Source organism: Rana temporaria, chromosome 1 (assembly GCF_905171775.1).
Source record: "Rana temporaria chromosome 1, aRanTem1.1, whole genome shotgun sequence".
In the NCBI taxonomy this organism is placed as follows: domain Eukaryota; kingdom Metazoa; phylum Chordata; class Amphibia; order Anura; family Ranidae; genus Rana; species Rana temporaria.
In genome coordinates, this window is record NC_053489.1 from 247,761,844 (window position 1) to 247,782,881 (window position 21,038).

The following is a 21,038-nucleotide window of genomic DNA, read 5'->3' on the forward strand; positions in this document are numbered from 1 at the left end:
AATGGGACACAGCCACACACCAAACGATCCCAGCAAAGAGTCATACTGGTTCAGACCAGATAGCAGGATAGGATAGGTACAGGTACCAGCCGGCATGGAAAAGAAATTTCAAAGGAGGTTGCGAGAGATGCGGATACAGCACAGGGGACAAGTATAAGTGCAGGTCCTGCTGGGATGGTATGAGTCTATCCGCTGGCAACTCTGGAAGAAAGTGGTAGCTTGTAAACAGCGTCACCAGGGAACAATTCTCCCCTCTGTCCATGTAAGGTACTGGTCGCAGTAAGAAGTGCGAGTGCTGTTATTGGGGGAACAACCGAACCAGGAGTGGACAGCTGAGTTAAGCAGGCTGATCCAGGCAGAGATGCAGTTGGACAAGAGCCACAAAGTCCTCCAGTGGTATGTAGCCCAAGTGTGCCTGTGAACAGCGGATGACAGCCCCAAGGAAGGCTTTGAATATGGTGGCCTGGGACTGTTGTACTGAAGGCTGTCCAAGGACCCTGACTTTGGGAGTGATCTGGAGTGGCATTTGGAGGAAATCATGGATTACAGAGAACGAATACTGAATGTCTAGGAAGAGCTCTGGGCACAGGAAGATTTGGAGTTTCTGGCCGTTCAGGAATGGGAGCTGGAGATCGCCTACAGACAGCTGATAGACTCTGTGCCTGGGACTATGCAGAGGTACCACCCGACAATCCTGATATTACAGCTGAAGTATCGGCAATGGGGCAGAGTGACAGTGTACGTTGCTCACCTACACCTCCAGCTATGGAAGCAGAGCTCCTTTGGTGGATGCAACAAGTTTTAAATCATCTGGTTGAACCTGTTTCTGCAGAAGACAAGGTTGGATAGAGGAATGTGCCTGTCCAGCAGCATGCGAAAGAATCGGCAGTGGAAACCCCCTGGATTTTGCTGTCCCCAAAGCTGAAGTGCAAACAACAGGGCAAAGCTCTGCTAACCTCTGCCCAGCACCGATAGCATCTTCTGGGTTCCACGGACAGGAGATGGTAGACCTCTATCCCCAGACACCAGATCCAGAGACTGGGGATTTAGAAGACTTGTCTGCTGAGAAAAAACAACCTAGTGAGCCTCCAGCAGAAGACCTGGTATCAAGGCTGAACATCACTGAGCTCTGCCCAGCACCAGTAACCTCTTCATTCTACGGTCAGGAGATGGCAACCTCTATCCCCAGACACCAGTTATAGAGACTAGGGGTTTGATAGATTTTTTCTGCTGAGGAAAAACAACCTGGTGAGACTCCAGCAGAAGAGCTGGCATCAGGGCTAGACATCACTGAGCTCTGCCCAGCACTAACAAATTCAGCCTCCATGAGAGAAGAGGCAGTCAGCCTTTCTCCCACAACACTGACAAACATGGGATTTCCTGCCAGAAGCATCAGAAAATTCTCCAGCTGAAACCCTGACAACTTGACAGAGGATCCAAGACCTCTGCCCTACACCTGCAGCAGTTAGGCCCAGGGTGAGAACGTGGTGGACTTTCCTCCCAAGAAAGGATCCATGCACCTGGGAAACAGTACCAGAGACATGTTGGTTTAGCAGCCAGATGAGAGTAAGGGAGATGAAGCAGCCAGCTTCCCTTCCCTGCAGCAGATATCACTCCAGAATGATGTCAGCGATCCAGCAGAATGGCCGGCAACAGGGCAGAGTTCTGCTAGCCTCTGCCCCCAACTAACAGAAGAGGAAGTTCCTGGGAAAGTGGATTGGGCTTCGGTCTTCACTGACACAACCCGAGAAAATGGTGAGGCACTAAGACAGGTGGATGTCAGCCATGCTTTACAAGCACTGGGGTATTTTCATCCACCAAAATTGGATGAGTGAGTTTTCAGTTTCCACCTGTATACCCCAGGGATGCTGGGCAGCATGATGAAGTGAGCCCAGTCACCCTGTCTTCTCTCCAGCAGCTGAAAGGACTCCAGGGAGAAGGGCAAATCCATGCCTCTCCCCAGCGGCGAGTATGTTCTCTGAGAGAGGCAGAGGTTGGCTGGGTGAGTAATGCTTCATTTGGGACAATGTTTTTGGGGTACTGTGTGGGTACAGGCATTGGGGAACTGGAACTATGGACTAACTTCGAAGACAGCCCGGTCGGGGTCTCCTTCTGTGTTAGTCTTCTGCCAAAAGGGGAGATGTGTGACGGGAGTCACTTTGGGCGGGGGGGCTTGTGGAGCCCAGCTTGCCTTGGAGAGCAATGGGGGCTCCTGGTCCGGCTCCCCTGGCCCCTCCTATGTGTAAATCACCCTGAGCCCATTAGGGGCACAGGGTGACCAAGAACCCCAGTCTGATCTGTGCTAGTCGGACTTGCTGTACAGCCACACTGGAATGTTGTATATATGTACTGTATATATTGTGTGTTGTCTCATGCTGTTCATGGTCACCCTGTGCCCCTAATGAACACAGGATGATTTACACATGGGAGGGTCCAGGGGAGCTGGACCAGGAGCCTCCAGTGCTCAACAAGGCAAGCTTGGCTCCACAAGCGCCCTGCCCAAAGTCACATATATTAATACACCTCCTGAAGTGTATGAGAAACTGTACACACTGTATTATATACTGTGAACGCCGCCTGCACTGTATTAGAAACTGTACACCGGCTGCACTGTGTTGTATACTGTGTACACCACCTGAAGTGTATTGGAAATTGTACACAGTATTATATACTGTGTGCAACGCCTGAAGTGTATTAGAAACTGTTCACCACTGTATATGTAGGCTACACTGAATGTAGAATATATATACTTTTATACTGTGTATATATATATATATATATATATATATATATACACATACTAGACTGTGTATATATATATATATATATATATATATAGATACACTGCCTGAAGTGTAAAAAAAACCTTTAATAAAAAATGCTCAACACTCCAGCAACTATTTTGTCTTGACATGATGGATTTAGGCCTAACAAGATGCAATGAGTAAAACATTTGATTGAATTGATAAAGTGCCTTGTGCCCATTATGCATTCTGGTAAAAGGGGGTAGGTTTGTTTAACCAAGCCATAAAAACATGGTGGCTTCTAATTGCAAACCACTATATTTAAATATAAATAAAGTAGTGGCCTAAATTACACCCGAAGTTCTATGTAAGATTCAACACTAGATTGAAATTTATTACATTTTCACACACTTATACAAAGTATTGGGGACTGTGCAGCCACAATTAAAGTATGTGTGGTAACAGCATGCAAAAAACGTGGCTTTGGTGATTCCAAAATCCGGTCCTGATTAAAGCCTCGTACCCACGACCGGTTTTTACAGCAGGAAAACTGCCAGGAGAGCTTTTGCCCAGGAATCCCTGCCGTGTGCATGTCCCTAGCAGTTTTCCCATCAGGAAAATAGATGGGAATCCCGACAGGAAAATAGAGAACCCTGGTCTCTATTTTCTCGTCGGGTTTCCCGGCAGAGTGTTTCCTGTATGGGTGAAAAACCGTGCATGCTCGATAACACTTTGACGCATGTGCGGTAGCATACCAGGTTAGTGTGGGGTGTAGCAAGATGGTGGCGACGGCATGGAATGTGACGAGACACCAGGCTCGTCATAGTCGATGACGTCACACGTTCTTGCCATTTAAAAGAACGGCAGGATTTTGTGTGGCCGTGTGTATACACGGCTTTTCGAGTCAAGCCTGCCAGGAATCCGGGAAAACCAAAGTTTTTTTTCCTGATGGGATTTCCGGTCGTGTGTACAGGGCTTTAGAGGCATCTGATGCCACCTATTACTGTAAAGGGGGGGAACCAAAATAATTCTGGATGGAATGAAGCAAGGGTAAGCAGAGTTCCAAACTAAGGCTGCCAGGGAGCCTACATGGCATAGCATAAATGCAAGTAATTACAACAAAGTGTGAAACAGTAACAGACTTTTTCTACTTACCCAATACTTTAAGATTTAAAATGATGCTCTCTGCTGATTTACTTCCATATCCTGTGTTATATGTGCAGAAATAAGTTCCAGAATCACTTTTTTTTAGATCAAAGGTCTTAATATTACTCAAAGTATTTAAGGTTTCTGCTGAGTCTTTGTAAAAAGTGTATCCAGTAACAGTGGATGGATTGTTAGCCAAACATCTCATTGTGATACGTTCTCCCACTATGTATACCGTCTGCTCAGGCTCAAGCTGAATACCTGGACTGGTGAGTGCTTCTAGAAGGCAAAGAAAGTAACAATTATAGTAAAAAAACATTAGGACTCATGCCAGCAGGCTGAGATGCTTCTTAGATCATTCATAATTCATTGACAGGTGCATTTAAAATGAAAATAAACCCTTAAATAAGCCCACTGAAGTGACTTGCCTCTGGTGATTGACAGTGATGAACCAAACCCCCTACATACATTGGGCCAGATTCACAGAGATCGGCGTATCTCTGTGTGGGCGTAGCGCATTTCATATGCGCTATGCCAACGTAACCTAGAGAGGCAAGTACAGTATTCACAAAGCACTTGCTCCCTAAGTTACGGCGGCGTAGCGGAAATGGGCCGGCGCAAGCCCGCCTAATTCAAATTAGGCTGGTAGTGGGCGTGTTGTATTGAAATGAATCGTGACCCCATGTAAATTAAGCGCCGAACGAACGGCGCATGCGCGCGGAATGCTCAGATTCACGTCAAATTTACGCCCTAAGATACGACGGCTTAATGGCAATGACGTGAACGTAACCTACGCCCAGCCCAATTCACGTATGACTTACGTAAACGACGTGAAAATATACGCTTGTTCCGACGTCCAAACTTTGCATTACCTGCGCCTCATATAGCAGGGGTAACTTTACGCCGGACGTAAGCCTTACGTAAACGGCATAGCTAAATCCGACGGGCGCAAGTACGTTCGTGAATCGGCGTATCTAGGTAATTTGCATATTCGACGCGTAAATCTACGGAAGCGCCCCTTGCGGCCAGCGTAAATATGCACCCAAGATACGACCGCGTACGGCAACTTACGTTGGTCGGCTAAAGCCATATTTCAGGCGTATCTAGTGTTAGGAATCAGGCGCATAGATACAATGGCGCATCTGTACACTTACGCTGCATATCTGAAGATACGCCAGCGTAAGTGTTCTCTGAATCTGGCCCATTATCTGCAGACCTCTCTTTTGCATAGTTTTACACAACTCAGATGGTAACTTCTCAGGAGTTAGGGGTGGGGATCTGATGTCATACACTGCACAGCACAGAGCAGAGAGCTGAGTGTAATCTGACACCTGAGTGGAGGTGGAAGTCATGGGCATCCCCACCCGCTACACAGCCTCACTGAGAAACATGCTCATCCGAGCCTGTCAGTCACCTCCTGTATGCAGGGAAGGAGGGGAGGTTGAAACTGTAAGCATAGATTGCCTGGTGTTAGAGAAAACTGTCAGAAGTGACTCATGAAGATTGAAGGGGAAAGAGAAAACAGTCAGAATCCACACAAGGTGCTATGGATTGAGGAAAGTACACACTATATGGGAATATGCCATGTTCATTTCTCCTTTCAAAGGTTTACAAGCACTTTAATCTGCAGTTGACCTCCTTCTAACTTGCATTTGACCTGCTTCAGGAGGGTTTAGACTAGCCATAGACTTTCATGGAAATACAAAACACTCTTGAAGCAAAAAAGCCCAACAACAAGGGCCCTTAAAAGAAAAAAAAAACCTGTAAGACAACGGCATAATGTGCTAAAATGCATCGCATACTAGCACATTATGAAATAGTTACCTTAGAACAAAGCCCTCCCAGTAGTGCCCGCTCACCGCTGAGATGGCTAACATCTTCCTCCAGTGTTTCTTCTGGGTTCACGGACTCCGGCACTATGAGTGGCCGGAGCAGCGATGACGTCACTCCCGCTCATGCTCGCGGGAGCCGTCATTTCTGGCATGGGCTCTGAAGGTCCGGTACTGTACAGGGCCCCTTACAAAAAAAAGGGGGTTGCCATCCGGGCCCCAGGGGACCTCCGGGCCCCTTACAGGTGTACTGCCTGTACCCCCCTGATGGCGGCCCTGCACATCAGTGCTCATCTTTGCCACATCCATGCCACATTAGTGATCATCCGTGCCACAGCAGTACTCATCTGTGTCATATCCATGCCACATTAGTGCTCATCCGTGCCCCATCCGTGCCACATCCGTGCCACATCCATGCCACATCAGTACTCATCCATGCCACATCCATGCCTCATCAGTGCTCATCCATGCCACATCCATGCCTCATCAGTGCTCATCCATGCCACATCCATGCATCATCAGTGCTCATCCACATCAGTACTTATCTGTGCCAAATCCATGCCACATAAGTAGCTATTCATGTCACATCCATGCCACATCAGTACTCATCTGTGCCACATCCATACCACATCAGTACTCATCCGTGCCACATCCATGCCACATAAGTACTCATCCATGCCAAATCCATGCCACATCAGTACTCACCCGTGCACATCCATGCCACATCAGTACAAACCTGTGCCACATCCATGCCACATCAGTTCTCATTCCTGCCATATACATGCCACATAAGTGCTCATCCATGTCACATCCATGCCACATAAGTGCTCATCCTGCCACATCCATGCCACTACAGTGCCCGTCAGTGCCTCACAAAAGTGTAATAGGTAGTCAGATTCGATTTTAAATGTATGTCCCTAGAACACCTGACAATGCTCCCTGCATATTGGGCCTCTGTATGTGGCCAGGCTGTGTAAAGGTTTAATACATGTGGTATCAACATACTCAGGAGGAGTAGCAGAATATATTTTGGGATGTCATCTTTGCTATGTACATGCTATATGTTAGAAATATCTTATAAATTTACAACTTTGTGTAAATAAAAATGCATTTTCAGTTTCTCTCCTCATTTTTTTAAAACTTGAATAAAAAAATCACATGTTCAAAAGACTCATTATGCCTCATAGAATCTACGCTTGGGTGTTTGCTTTCAAAAATGGGGCAATTTTTGGGGCTTTTCCACTGTTCTGGTGGTCCAGGGCCTTCAAAAGTGTAATGCCGCGTACAAACGATCGGAAATTCCGACAAGAAAAGTCCGATGTAAGCTTTTGGTCAGAAATTCCGACCGTGTGTATGCTCCATCGGACTTTTGCTGTCGGAATTTCCGCCAAGAAAAGATTGAGAGCAGGTCCTCTATTTTTCTGATGGAAAAAGTTCCTATCGAAAAATTTGCTCGTCTGTATGCAATTCCGCATGCTCAGAATCAAGCAGAACAGCCGAACTGTCTATTGAACTTCATTGATCTCAGCTCGTCGTACGTCTTGTACGTCACCGTCAGTGTTGCCAATCGTCCGTATTTTTACGGACAGTTTGTAAAAACTGCCACTTTTTCCCCAGTTCGTAAATGTCCGTGGTTGTGGGAATGTGCCAGTAAAAATAGCCGAGAATGGTTTGGCTTGGAACTGCGCATAGAGATTGGAGGCAGAGGGTGATTGGAGGCAGGGGGTGATGGTGGCTGCGGTGGCACCACTGAGAGGGATGGAGGCAGTGGGCAATGGAGGCAGGGGGAGATTGAAGGCAGGGGGTGTTAGTGGCAAGGGGTGATTGGAGGCAGGGGGTGATGGTGGCACCGCAGAGGGGGATGATGGCACCGCAGAGGGTGGGGGATGGAGACAGGGGTTGTTGGTGGCACCGCAGAGGGGGATGGAGGCAGGGGACGATGGAGGCAGGGGGTGATTGGAGGCATGGGGTCTGGGGAGATTGGAGGCAGGGGGAGATTGGAGGCAGAGGTGGGTGAAGGCAGGGGGTGTTGGTGGCAGGGGGTGATGTGACTAAATAATTTGCCCTTCATATATCGAAAATAACAAAAATATGTTTTTTTACCTTAATATCTACCTTAAATCACATTGCTATTTGCCTAGCGTACTTGTTTGTAGCCTAAATACTGAAATGTGCACCTAAAAATGTAATTTAGTAACTTTTGTGAAATGCCAGTAAAAACGTGGCTGCACCAGTAAATTTCGGGGGTTGTGCCAGTAAATTTCAATCTGGTAGGTTGGCAACACTGGTCACCATGTTCTTGACAGTCGGAATTTCCGACAAGATTTTTGTGACCGCGTGTATGCAACAAAAGTTTGAGCCAACATTCCGTCCGAAAAAATCCATGGTTTTCTTGTCGGAATTTCCGATCATGTGTACGCGGTAGTCAAGAAATGATGGGCCAGATTCTCGTAGAATCGCGTATCTTTGCGGCGGCGTAACATATCCGATTTACGTTAACTTAGACGGGCAAGTGCTGTATTCTCAAAGCACTTGCTCTGTAAGTTGCAGCGGCGTATCGTAAATCGGCCGGCGTAAGGCCGCCTAATTCAAATTTGGAACAGGGGGGCGTGTTTTATGTTCTGTGACCCGACGTGATTGACGTTTTTCACGAACGGCGCATGCGCCGTCCGTGGAAATCTCCCAGTGTGCATTGCTCCTAATACGCCGCAAGGATGTATTGGTTTTGACGTGTAAGTAAATGACGTCCAGCCCCATTCACGGACGACTTACACAAACAACGTAAATTTTTCAAATTTCGACGCGGGAACGACGGCCATACTTAACATTGGTACGCAACAGTTATGCCTCATATAGCAGGGGCAACATTACGCCGGGAAAAGCCTAACGTAAACGGCGTATCTGTACTGCGTCGGCTGCGTGTACGTTCGTGAATTCGCGTATCTAGCTAATTTACATATTTTGACGCGTAAATCAGCTTACACGCCCCTAGCGGCCAGCGTAAAAATGCAGTTAAGCTCCGACGGCGTAAGAGACTTACGCCGGTCGGATCGAATAGAAATCTATGCGTAACTGATTCTAAGAATCAAGCGCATAGATACGACGGCTCGGATTCAAACTTACGACGGCGTACATGTCGCTACGCCTTCGTAAGTCCTCTGAGAATCCGGGCCTATATGTGTAATTTATGCTCTTTGAACATCTGAAGGTGCTCCCTGCATGTTGGGCCTCTCTATGTGGCCAGGCTGTGTAAAAGTCTTACACATGTGGTATCGCCATACTCGGGAGAAGTAGCAGAATGTATTTTGGGGTGTAGTTGCAAGTATACATATGCTATGTGTGAGAAATAATTTGCTATTATGACAATTTTGTGAAAAAAAAAGCCAATTTTCATTTTGTAAAGAATTGTGGGGAAAAATTACAACTTCCAAAAACTCACCATGCCTCTTACTAAATATCTTGGAATGTCTACTTTCCAAAAAGGGGTCATTTGGGGAATATTTATACGTTCCTGACATTTCAGGGCCTCAAGAAATTAGATAGGCCGTCAGTACATCAGGTGTGATCAACTTTCAGATATTGGCACTATAGCTTGTGGACCGGTTCACACAGGGGCAACACGACTTACAGCGTGACTTTGCAAGGAGATTTGGAGGCGACTTCAGCGCGATATTGATCAACTTACAAAGCGACTTAAAGTTGGCTCCAGGACAGGCGACTTTGGCTGTGGCCAATCCCAGCTCTGTGGGAGGGAGGGGTTTGCCTGGGTAAACTATTTTCTTTTCTTGTAAAGTTGCTTCAGTTAAGATGGAGATCTGACTTGGAGGCAACTTCTATTGAAATCTATGGGTACAAGTTTCCTAGATGTCGCCTTGAAGTAGTACAGGAACCTTTTCTGAAGTCGGAGCGACTTTCGTAGTGTACATTAACCACTTGACCACTGGGCACGAAAACCCCCTTAATCACCAGACCAATTTTCAGCTTTCGGTGCTCTCACAATTTGAATGACAATTACTCAGTCATACAACATTGTACCCATCTGAAATTTTTGTCCTTTTTTTCACACAAATAGAGCTTTCTTTTGGTGGTATTTGATCACCTCTGCGATTTTTATTTTTTGCGCTATAAAAGAAAAAAGACTGAAAATTCTGTAAAAATTCTAGTTTCTGTCATATTAGCAGGTTATTTATCACACACAGCATATGCATACTACAAATTACACCCCAAAACACATTCTGCTATTCCTCCCGAGTATGGCGATACCACATGTGTGAGACTTTTACATAGCGTGGCCACATACAGAGGCTCAACATGCAGGGAGCACCATCAGGCGTTCTGGAGCACCCAGGCCAATTCTGACATTTCTCTCCTACATGTAAAAATCATCATTTACTTGCATAAAAATTACATAGAAACCCAAAACATTATATATGCTTTTTTTTTCAAAGACCCTAGAGAATACAATGGCCGTTATTGCAACTTTTTATCTTGCATGGTATTTTCGCAGCAATTTTTTGAACGCGTGTTTTTAAAAAAAAAACAGTTTTGTGCTTAAAAAAAACAAAAAAAAAACAGTAAAGTTAGCCCAATGTTTTTGCATACTATGAAAGATGAAGTTACGCTGAGTAAATAGATACATAACATGTCACCCTTCAAAATTGCACACGCTTGTGGAATTGCGCCAAACTTCGCTACTTAAAAATCCCCATAGATTGATTGATTTAATGGATTTGTAATACGCCAAATACTGACCCGTCAGGGAAGCGTCTAAGTGCAGAAGACATACCTGTAAATAGATAAATCAAGTCAGGGAAAGAAAATAGAAGGAAAAGAAAAAAGGAGAGCACAAAAAAGCAAACTACCAAGGAACAACAGGGAAAAATTACGTGACTCAGCCTGCTTTTCCCTCAAAAAAACAAGTTTTTATCCTTTTACGAAAGGGCATAATGGAGGGGAGAGACCGGATAGAAACAGGGAGACTATTCCATAGGGCCATAGGCGACGTATTGCAAGGTATTGGAGTATTGGGGTATTGTGGAGTATTGGGGTATTGTGAAGTATTGAGGGTATTGCGGAGTATGGGGGGTATTGCAGAGTATGGGGGGTATTGCAGAGTATGGGGGGTATTGCAGAGTATGGGGGTTATTGCAGAGTATGGGGGGTATTGCAGAGTATGGGGGGTATTGCAGAGTATGGGGGTATTGCAGAGTATGGAGGGTATTGCAGAGTATGGGGGGGGTATTGCAGAGTATGGGGGGGTATTGCACAGTATGGGGGGGTATTGCACAGTATGGGGGGGGTATTGCACAGTATGGGGGGTATTGCACAGTATGGGGGGGTATTGCAGAGTATGGGGGGGGGTATTGCAGAGTATGGGGGGGTATTGCACAGTATGGGGGGGTATTGCACAGTATGGGGGGGTATTGCACAGTATGGGGGGGGTATTGCACAGTATGGGGGGTATTGCAGAGTATGGGGGGTATTGCAGACAGTATGGGGGGTATTGCAGAGTATGGGGGATATTGCAGAGTATGGGGGGTATTGCAGAGTATTGCGCAGGGAGGGATGGCTGGATCTGTGACTGCAATTGTCACAGATCCAGCCCACAGTGCTGCTGCTTCCACCCGCTCCCCCCCTCCTCTCACACTGTACCGAACGGTTTGTTTACAAGTGATCGCGCCATCATTGGATGGCGCGATCACGTGGTAAGGGGCCGCTTCCATTGGCTCCTTACCGCGATCATTGTAGCTGCGGGTCCCGGCAAGCGCCGGTAATCGCGTGTGCGCGCCCGCTCTGGCGCGCGTGTCTGATTCTCTGGGAGGATGTATATTGACACCCTCCCAGAGTAAGAGAACCGCCTTGTGCCGTATTTCGGCTATAGGGCGGTTACTAAGTGGTTAAGACGGCTCTCATTCACTTCAATGGCATTTCTTATGTCCAGCGACTTGGGGCAACTTGAGGTCTGACAAGTCCTGTAGTGTGAACCGCCACTAAAACTTTCTCAAAGACCAAATAATATACACTGATTTGGATTATTTTAACCAAAGATATGTAGCAGTATAATTTTTTTGCCAAAATTTATGAAGAAAAATTACTAATTTGTAACATTTCATAACAGAAACAAATACAATTCTTTTTTGTTTTACAAAATTTTCTGACTTTTTCATTTATAGCGCAAAAAATATAAAACCAAAATCAAATACCACCAAAAGAAAGCTCTATTTGTGTGAAAAAAAGGACAACAATTTCATTTGGGTAAAATGTTGCATAACTGAGTGATTGTCATTCAAAATGTGAGAGCACCGAAAGGTGATAATTAGTCTGTTTAGGAGGTTTGAGTGCCCAGTGGGAAAGTGGTTAATGATGCATTAACCACTTTTGGACCAAGCCTATTTTCGATACTTGTTGCTTACAAGTTAAATCAGTATTTTTTTTGCTAGAAAATTATTTAAAACCCCCATACATTATATATATATATATATATATATATATTTAGCAAAGACCCTAGAGAATAACATTGTGGTCGTTGCAATATTTTATGTCACACACTGTTTACATTTGTGGGCAAGACTTACATATGCGTTTTCTTTGGTGCGTGAGCACGCAGGGACTGGGGCACTTTAAAACATAATTTTTTCATATTTATAGTCTTAGATTTTTTATTTAACACTGTCCCTTAAAAAAAAAAAAAAATCTGATCACTATTATTGGGTTTTTACATCGGAGACCTGATCGAAGCCAACTCCGGCTTCGTTCAGGATTCCACACAGCCGACGGATGTGGCGGATAGGACAGGAGACCCGGATCGAGCGGAGAAGGCACTCCTTATGATAACGGCTGAGCGACTCATTAGCAGCATCGGTTTTTATCATGAGAGAGCCGACCGCTAGCTCTAAAAAACTGTACCTGCTGCAGACAACCACTTCAACCAAATGAAGCGGAACTTCACTTTCCCAATCAACATTGATTATTTTTAATCCACATGCTGCTAGCGTTCACAATTGTGCGACTTAAAAATCATGTGACTTTCATTGCAACTTTACCCTGCGATGTTCATGTGACTTTGACTTACTTTTAATGCGAATTTGGATGAGTGTGAGTTTGTTAAGACTTTGGCTTTGACCAATGTGATCGTTTTGTATGTGCTCCATAAAGTCTTTAGACATGTGCAGAATGGAAACAATTGTTTGGTTGCTTTATTTTCTAATGAATTCCAAATTTTCAGAACTAATTTGAATTTGCATTGGTCGAAAATGTTATTTTGTGTGTATGTAGGTGCATTCACACCACGATTTTGTCATCCGTTTTTTACTCACGATTTTAGCTTTAAAATCGTATAAATCTGTATGGCAAAACGGATCCATTCACTGCCATTCATTAATTTAGGTCCCCAAGTGCATCCGATTTGATCCGCATACGATTTAATACGATTTAAAATCGTATCAAAAAACGTGTCTGCCCACGATTTTTGGTCCTGATTTGAAATCGTATTACAATCGTGTCCGTTTTTTTTTTATATTGTGGTCAATGTAAATCGTACTAAATCGGATGACTGTGCGATAAATCGTACCCGATTTTTTATTACTAGGGTTGAGCGAACCCGAACGGAGGTCCCCGCAAATTCAATAACCAGACCCTTCAGGTCTGGTATGGATATTCAGGGGAACCCCGCCGTCAATTTAAAACAAAAATGACGTGCGGTTCCCGGTAAATATCCATAACCAGACCCTTCAGGTCTGGTATGGATATTCAGGGGAACCCCGCCGTCAATTTAAAACAAAAATGACGTGCGGTTCCCCCTAAATATCCATAACCAGACCCATTATCCGAGCACGTTGACCTGGCCGGCCGCAGAAAAGAGGGGGGGACAGAGTGCGGCCCCCCCTCTCTCCTGAACCGCACCAGGCCACATGCCCTCAACATGGGGAGGATGTCCCCATGTTGATGGGGACAAGGGTCTCATCCCCACAACCCTTGCCCGGTGGTTGTGGGGGTATGCGGGCGGGAGGTTTATCAGAATCTGGAAGACCCCCAGATCCTGACCCCCCCCCCCTGTGTGAAATGGTAATGGGGTACACTGTACCTCTACCATTTCACAAAGGAAGTAAAAAGTATTGTAAAAAAACACACTGACACAAAAGAATAAAGTCCTTTATTAAAAAAAAAAAAAAAAAAAAAACTCCAGCGCTGAAAAATCCACTCGTTCCCGGCTTCCAGCGTTGTCCTGATCCTGCGACGGGTGCGGGTGATCTCCCGCGATGAGAAGATCCAGCGTCGGGTGATCTCCGCTCCGGCGATGTGAAGATCCATCCATCCGGCGCAGCAGCATCCCGGACCTCCTCTCACCGCTGGGCACAGCCCAGCGAATGAGCGGCTGAAGCAGTGACATTTCTTATATAGAGGAGGCAGAGCCACCCGTCACGTGACCCTGCCCCCTCTGACGTACCTCTGCTACGTCACTGGGGAAGACCATGAAGAGGAAAGGTCTTTCCTCTTCTTGGTCTTTCCTCTTCTTGGTCTTCCCCAGTGACGTAGCAGAGGTACGTCAGAGGGGGCAGGGTCACGTGACGGGTGGCTCTGCCTCCTCTATATAAGAAATGTCACTGCTTCAGCCGCTCATTCGCTGGGCTGTGCCCAGCGGTGAGAGGAGGTCCGGGATGCTGCTGCGCCGGATGGATGGATCTTCACATCGCCGGAGCGGAGATCACCCGACGCTGGATCTTCTCATCGCGGGAGATCACCCGCACCCGTCGCAGGATCAGGACAACGCTGGAAGCCGGGAACGAGTGGATTTTTCAGCGCTGGAGTTTTTTTTTTTTTTTTAATAAAGGACTTTATTCTTTTGTGTCAGTGTGTTTTTTTTACAATACTTTTTACTTCCTTCGTGAAATGGTAGAGGTACAGTGTACCCCATTACCATTTCACACAGGGGGGGGTCAGGATCTGGGGGTCCCCTTTGTTAAAGGGGTCTTCCAGATTCTGATAAACCTCCCGCCCGCATACCCCCACAACCACCGGGCAAGGGTTGTGGGGATGAGACCCTTATCCCCATCAACATGGGGACATCCTCCCCATGTTGAGGGCATGTGGCCTGGTGCGGTTCAGGAGAGAGGGGGGGCCGCACTCTGTCCCCCCCTCTTTTCTGTGGCCGGCCAGGTCAACATGCTCGGATAATGGGTCTGGTTATGGATATTTAGGGGGAACCGCACATCATTTTTGTTTTAAATTGCCGGCGGGGTTCCCCTGAATATCCATAACTTCAAAAATCTTCTTTTTCCCAGACATTATTTAAAATCAGGATCCGATTTTTTAGTGACAATTTTGACATACGATTACATACGATTTTGTCACATACGATTCCATCCGATTTAACGGTCCGTTTATCGGATGGTAAAATCGTGGTGTGAACCTAGCCATAGCTGATTATTAAAGAGAAGGTCCATCCTCCTTCAGAAAAAAAATAAAGTCAGCAGCTACAAATACTGTAGTTGCTGACTTTTAATATTAGGACACTTACCCATCTATGGATCCCGCAATGTCAGCACCCCAGCTGATTTTTCCATCGGCTCTCAGGTGCTGCTGCCACTATTGCTCCCTACTGCGCATGTGCGAAGTGCGCTGCACTTTATTAATGACCCAGCGATGGGGGAAGGAGGAGGGGGGCCGAACTTCCAGGTGATCCACCTGCTCCCCTCTTTCCCTCGAAAGGTGCCAAATGTGACAAGGGAGAGGAATCAGATAAGCAGAGCTTCCACTTTTGAGTGGAACTCTGTTTTAAGGAGTGGGCCGGGAAGCCTTAACACCCGATGACTCATCAGCTGTCAGCGGGTTTCCCCACTGACAGCTGAAAGTAAAAATAAGAATGCCAGCAATGCAAAATAAATGTAAAAAATGTGGGATCCCCCCAAATCCACACCAGACCCTTATCTGAGCATGCAGCCCGTCTTGTCAGGAAAACGGAGGGGATGAGCGATCACCCCCCCTCCTGAACTATACCAGGCCCTTTGCCCTCAACATAAGGGGGGTGCTTTGGGACAGGGGATCTGCCCACCCAAAGCACCTTGTCCCCATGTTGATGGGGACAAGGGCTTCTTCCCCACAACCTTGGGTAATGGCTGTGGGGGTCTGCGGGCGGGGGGGCTTATCGGAATCTGGAAGCCCCCATTACCAAGGGGGCCTCCAGATTCCACCCCCCATTTGAATAAGTAGGGGTACATAGTTAAAGGGGGCTTCCAGATTTGGATAAGCCCTCTGCCTGCAGACCTCACAACCACTGGCCAGGATAGTGGGGAAGAGGTCCTTGTCCCCCCTGCCCCAAAGCACCCCCCCATATTGAGGGCATGTGGCTTGGTATGGTTCAGGAGGGTTTGGCGCTCTTGCTCTGTGCAGTAGTTTAAAAACAGACTTTGCATCCCAGATCCTCCTCTTCTTGGGTCCCACGCCAGCTCTCCTGGCCTTTCCCTCCTGTCGGTGCCCCCACAGCAAGATGCTTGCTGTGGGGGCACCCAAGCAGGTGTGGTCCCGACCCGCGGCTTTGTGTGTCCAATCACACACGGAGCCATGGCTCGGCCCCAACCCCTCTGTCTCCTGTTTCACTCACTAGCTGTAATTGACAGCAGCGGGAGCCAATGGCTCCTGCTGCTGCCAAAAGCCAATCAGGAGTGCGAGACCCCGGAGAGGCAAGGCTCTCGTGGTCATCGCTGGATCGAGAGGGGGTTTAGGTAAGTATTTGGGGGGTGCATGAAGGTTTAAAACCTTGTGACTTTAAAACTACTGTAATGTTTACAGAGCCGGACCATTTATGTATTTTGTATTTGCATAGATTTCAGGTTTAAAGACTTAGTACAGCCAAACCTTTTTATTGGGGCAGGTTTGATTATGCAGTGTCATAAAGCAGAAAGCATTCTGAGAGACAGCATATTTTTTTACTTCTTCTATCATTATGATTTCTCCTTTGCAGACTTGATCTGTGTATTAAGAGATACACATGCAGCAGATGAGCATGTGGTGGCATAGCTGCAGAGGACACAGCTAGGAAATCATCCAAGAATTTCATCCAATGATAAAGAATTGAAAATGTACGTTTCCACACAGAACAAGCAATATCACTAGAAGGACGTCACTAAAGGGACAGATTTTGCATGTTTATATAGAAAACAGTCCATGTCCTATTTTTAATGAGGCGGATGTGGAAGGAGGGGGCTGCTTTCTTTTAAATCTTTTGTAATATGTGCTGGTGTATGGAAATGAGGAATTCAATCATATTCACCACAACAGTTTAGATATTTCATGATAATTAAAGTTTGTTCCTGTTTTTAATGTTGGAAACATGAGGATATGATGTAGTTACGGTACTTGCTGCTTAAACATTGCAGCACTACATACACCACAGGACTCTGAGCGGTCAACATGTCCAGGAAAGCAAACAGATACTAGTAAGCGGAAGCCAAATATAGAAAACCACCAGACAGTACATTGTGCCATTAGTAATATACTTTCATACAGGAAAAAATGACACATGCTGGTACTATTAGATGAAACCTTTGTGTATGTATAAGTTGTTTTACCAGCACATTCAATGAGAATTTACAATACATTAAGTGGGACTAAAGCAGCTTCAATGTACTATATTGCTTCCTCTATCTCTTCTTTCCTTTTTCTTTCTCTGGCCTCAGGGAAAATAGTTGATGTAATAAATACTATGGGGCAGAGATACGCTACGCCGCTGTAACTTACTTTGCTTTTGTTTGAATCCTCAACTAATTTGCGCCATAAGTTACGGCGGTGTAGTGTATCTCTCGCGGCGTAAGGGCACGGAATTCAAATGGATCTAATGGGGGCGCGTTTTATGTTAATACGTCGTGACCCGACGTAAACAACGTTTTTTTGGAACTGCGCATGCGCCGTCCCTGGGGGTATCCCAGTGCGCATGCTCGAAATTAAACCGGAACCCGCCAATGCTTACGACGGTGACGTCATTCTTCGCAAATTCCTATTTGCGAACGACTTACGCAAACGACGTAAAAAATTCAAAAATGTACGCGGGAAGGACGGCCATACTTAACATTGAGTACGCCTCAGTATAGCAGCTTTAACTATACGCCAGAAAAAGCCGAACGCAAACGACGGAAAAAAAAGCGACGGGCCGACGTACGTTCGTGGATCGCCGTAAATAGCTCATTTGCATACTCAACGCGGATTACGACGGGAACGCCACCTAGCGGCCGCCGAAAAATTGCATCTTAGATCCGACGGCGTACGAAGACGTACGCCTGTCGGATCTAGCCAAGATGCCGTTGTATCTTGTTTTGAGGATTCAAAACAAAGATATGACGCAGGAATTTTGAAATTACGCCGGCGTATCAATAGATACGCGGGCGTAATTTCTTTGTGGATCTGCCCCTATGTAATTGACAAAATATTTCATAATAATTCTGATTTTGATGAGATAGGATTGTGGTGAAGGACATTGGAAAAAAATCTGGAATGGTTGGTTCTGTCACTTTTATTATGACTTGCAAAAGTTCTTAAAAAGAAAGAAAACAATGAATAAAAATATTTTTTTATTTTGTTGAAAACTCATGCTATATTAATATGTCATAGAATAATACCCAAGCAATGTCCATTAACTCTATAAAGTCTTATTAAACGAGAAGTACCGGTATGTTTTTTTTTCTTTTCTTTTAGAAATCATACTTACCTAGGTGGATGCAGTATCAGTCCAATGCTGCATCTGTCCCCCCGACGGCTCTAATGCCGCGTACACACGATCATTTTTGGGCATGAAAAAAACGTTGTTTTTAAAAATATTCATTTAAAATGTTCGTGTGTGGGCTTCACATCATTTTTCAGGTTCTGAAAAACGACAAAAAAAAATCGAACATGCTTCATTTTTTAACGATGTTTTAAATTATGTCGTTTTTCGGGTTGTAAAAAATGATCGTGTGTGGGCTAAAACGACGTTAAAAACCTGCGCATGTGCAGAAGCAAGTTATAAGACGGGAGCGCTCGTTCTGGTAAAACTACCATTCGTAATGGAATAAGCACATTCATCACGCTGTAACAGACAGAAAAGCGCAAATCGTCTTTTACTAACACGGAATCAGCTAAAGCAGCCCCAAGGGTGGTGTCATCCGCATGTAACTTCCCCTTTATAGTGCCGTCGTACGTGTTGTACGTCACCGCGCTTTGCTGGAGCATTTTTTTAAAACGATGGTGTGTGGGCAACGTCGTTTTAATGATGAAGTTGGAAAAACATTGTTTTTTTTTATGCCAAAAAATCATCGTGTGTACGCAGCATAAGACTGAGAATTGAGCTATCAAAGACCACTAATCACTCAGTTCTCTGTGCTCCTTGAGCAGAGAGCTGGTGGCTGTCAGTCACCGCTGTCTGCTCTCCCCCCCCCCCGCGCGCTCACTGGAGCACTGGGCCGCAGAGGGTCGCGATCGTTCGATCTTTATGGTTGCAATCTTTCCCCAGCCTGGGTCGGCTCTGTGAAGTCAGCCGACAACGAGCTAGAGCCCGCTGTTGGCGGAAAACTTGTCACAGGAGTGCAGAATGAACTACAGTCCTGTGAACCACAGGAGAAGTACAGCCAAACAAACTTTGGCTATACTTCTTTTTTAAAGTGTTAAGTCCAGCTAAGCGAAGGTTAAATACATTCTAGGTGCATCAAAACAAAATATGTGCAAAATGCATTTTTTATTCTTTTTTTTAAAAGCAAAAGAGTCAAAAGGCTTGTCTCCCCCCCCCCCCCCCAACACAATGCTGTAGAGAAGGACCCTTAATCTATGTGTGAAAGCAGTGGTCTCTGTGCAAAGGTCCCTGATGAGTCAGATTTAGAGCTCTCCAATCACCAAGGAGCATGAGCTTTGCTGATTAAACTGTTCATGACTGAGGGTAAAACAAACTTTAACACCCAGACCCAATTTTGCAACTTTGACATGTGTTAGTAAAACTGTACATATGATCACAACTACTTGGTGTAGTAACTTGTTCTTTTCAGGACAAATTGGGCTTTCATTTGGTGATAAAGGTCTCTTCTTTAAATTTAGCGCTATATCTTTTACCTATTACCATAACTTACCACCAAAGAACAACCCAAAATAAATTCTCATGAGGATTGCAGTGATACTACATATTATTTGTTGTTTGTACCCATAGTAGGGCCCAGAAAAAATAGTGCACATTTAGTTTTTTTTAACCCTACAAAAAACACACTGCCACTGATACAATTTTTTTTTTTTTACAAAAAAAGCATAACACAAAGCCTGACACTGTCCTAGATCAAACCTGGATCCAGCTATTTTTTTTATTGAAAAAAAAAAATCTTTTACTTTTTTTAACACACTTTTGTTTGTTTACATCTTTTTTTCGCACAACCCAGCAGGGCTGCAATCACAATATTAAATGTTCAGTCATGGGGTGGTGCCTAGTGCTTTGCTGTTGCTCCCCATAGGAATGCCCATAAATTGGGCTTCAGTCTGGGGTGGACCTACAACATAGCACAAATAGAAAATGTTTTAATTTAATGCACAAAGGGTCACAGATCAGATTTTTAGGTCGTTCTAATTCTTATTCTTTAACTTCTGCTAGAGTGTACAATATGACAGAGGCACCTGTTTTATGTTCTAGCTTCCCATTGCCTTCACAACCCCACCTTATGAGTTATTAAAAGTAGAACATGTGTGCTGCAGCAAGAAATTACACTAGTACTTATATAAAAAAACAATGTACAAGCCTAAACTGGCCTAAAACCACTGTCAGTTCTTCTGTCAAGACCTGCTGCTACGTTCTGGTAACACCACTACAGCTGTTGCTGCAGTTACAGAAATACATCTTGGCTTATGACTGATCATGCAACTTTATGTGTCCAAAGTCGCATTAGTGGAAACAGAGCCTTAGACCCCTTTCACACTGAGGCAGTTTTCAGGCATTTTAGCACTAGAAAAAGCACCTGCAAAGCATCTGAAAACCGTCTCCCATTCATTACAATGGGTGCTTTCACACTGGAGCGGTGCACTTGCGGGACACTCAGAAAAGTCCAGCAAACAGCATATTTGGGGCAGGTTGGGAGCGTTGTATACGGCGCTCCCAAAACACCCGTGCCCATTGCAATGAATGGGCAGCGCTTCCAAAGCACCTGAAAAGCGCTTCGGAAGCCCAGCAACACAGACGTTTTTAACCCTTGCTTTGAGGTGAAAAGTGCCCTGCTATCGGCCAAAAAGCACTGCTTAAACAGTTCTAAAGCGCAGCTAAAATGAGCGGTGCTTTAGCGCTATCACGGCCCCAGTGTGAAAGAGGTCTTAGTGTGGTTGC

The 21,038-nt window shown here is 45.4% G+C and overlaps 1 protein-coding gene across 3 annotated transcripts in view; it reads right to left on the reverse strand.

Annotated features, from left to right (window-relative positions):
- Window positions 1-21,038, reverse strand: part of LOC120940269 — a 76,928-nt gene that overhangs the window by 34,083 nt on the left and 21,807 nt on the right. For 2 of the 3 annotated variants that reach the window (XM_040353025.1, XM_040353042.1), the window contains one exon: window positions 3,900-4,169. In XM_040353025.1, the coding sequence (XP_040208959.1) occupies window positions 3,900-4,169 (270 nt within the window). Of the gene's footprint in view, window positions 1-3,899; window positions 4,170-10,471; window positions 10,506-21,038 lie in introns of all 3 variants that reach the window. The other variant, XM_040353033.1, reaches the window with a different exon arrangement.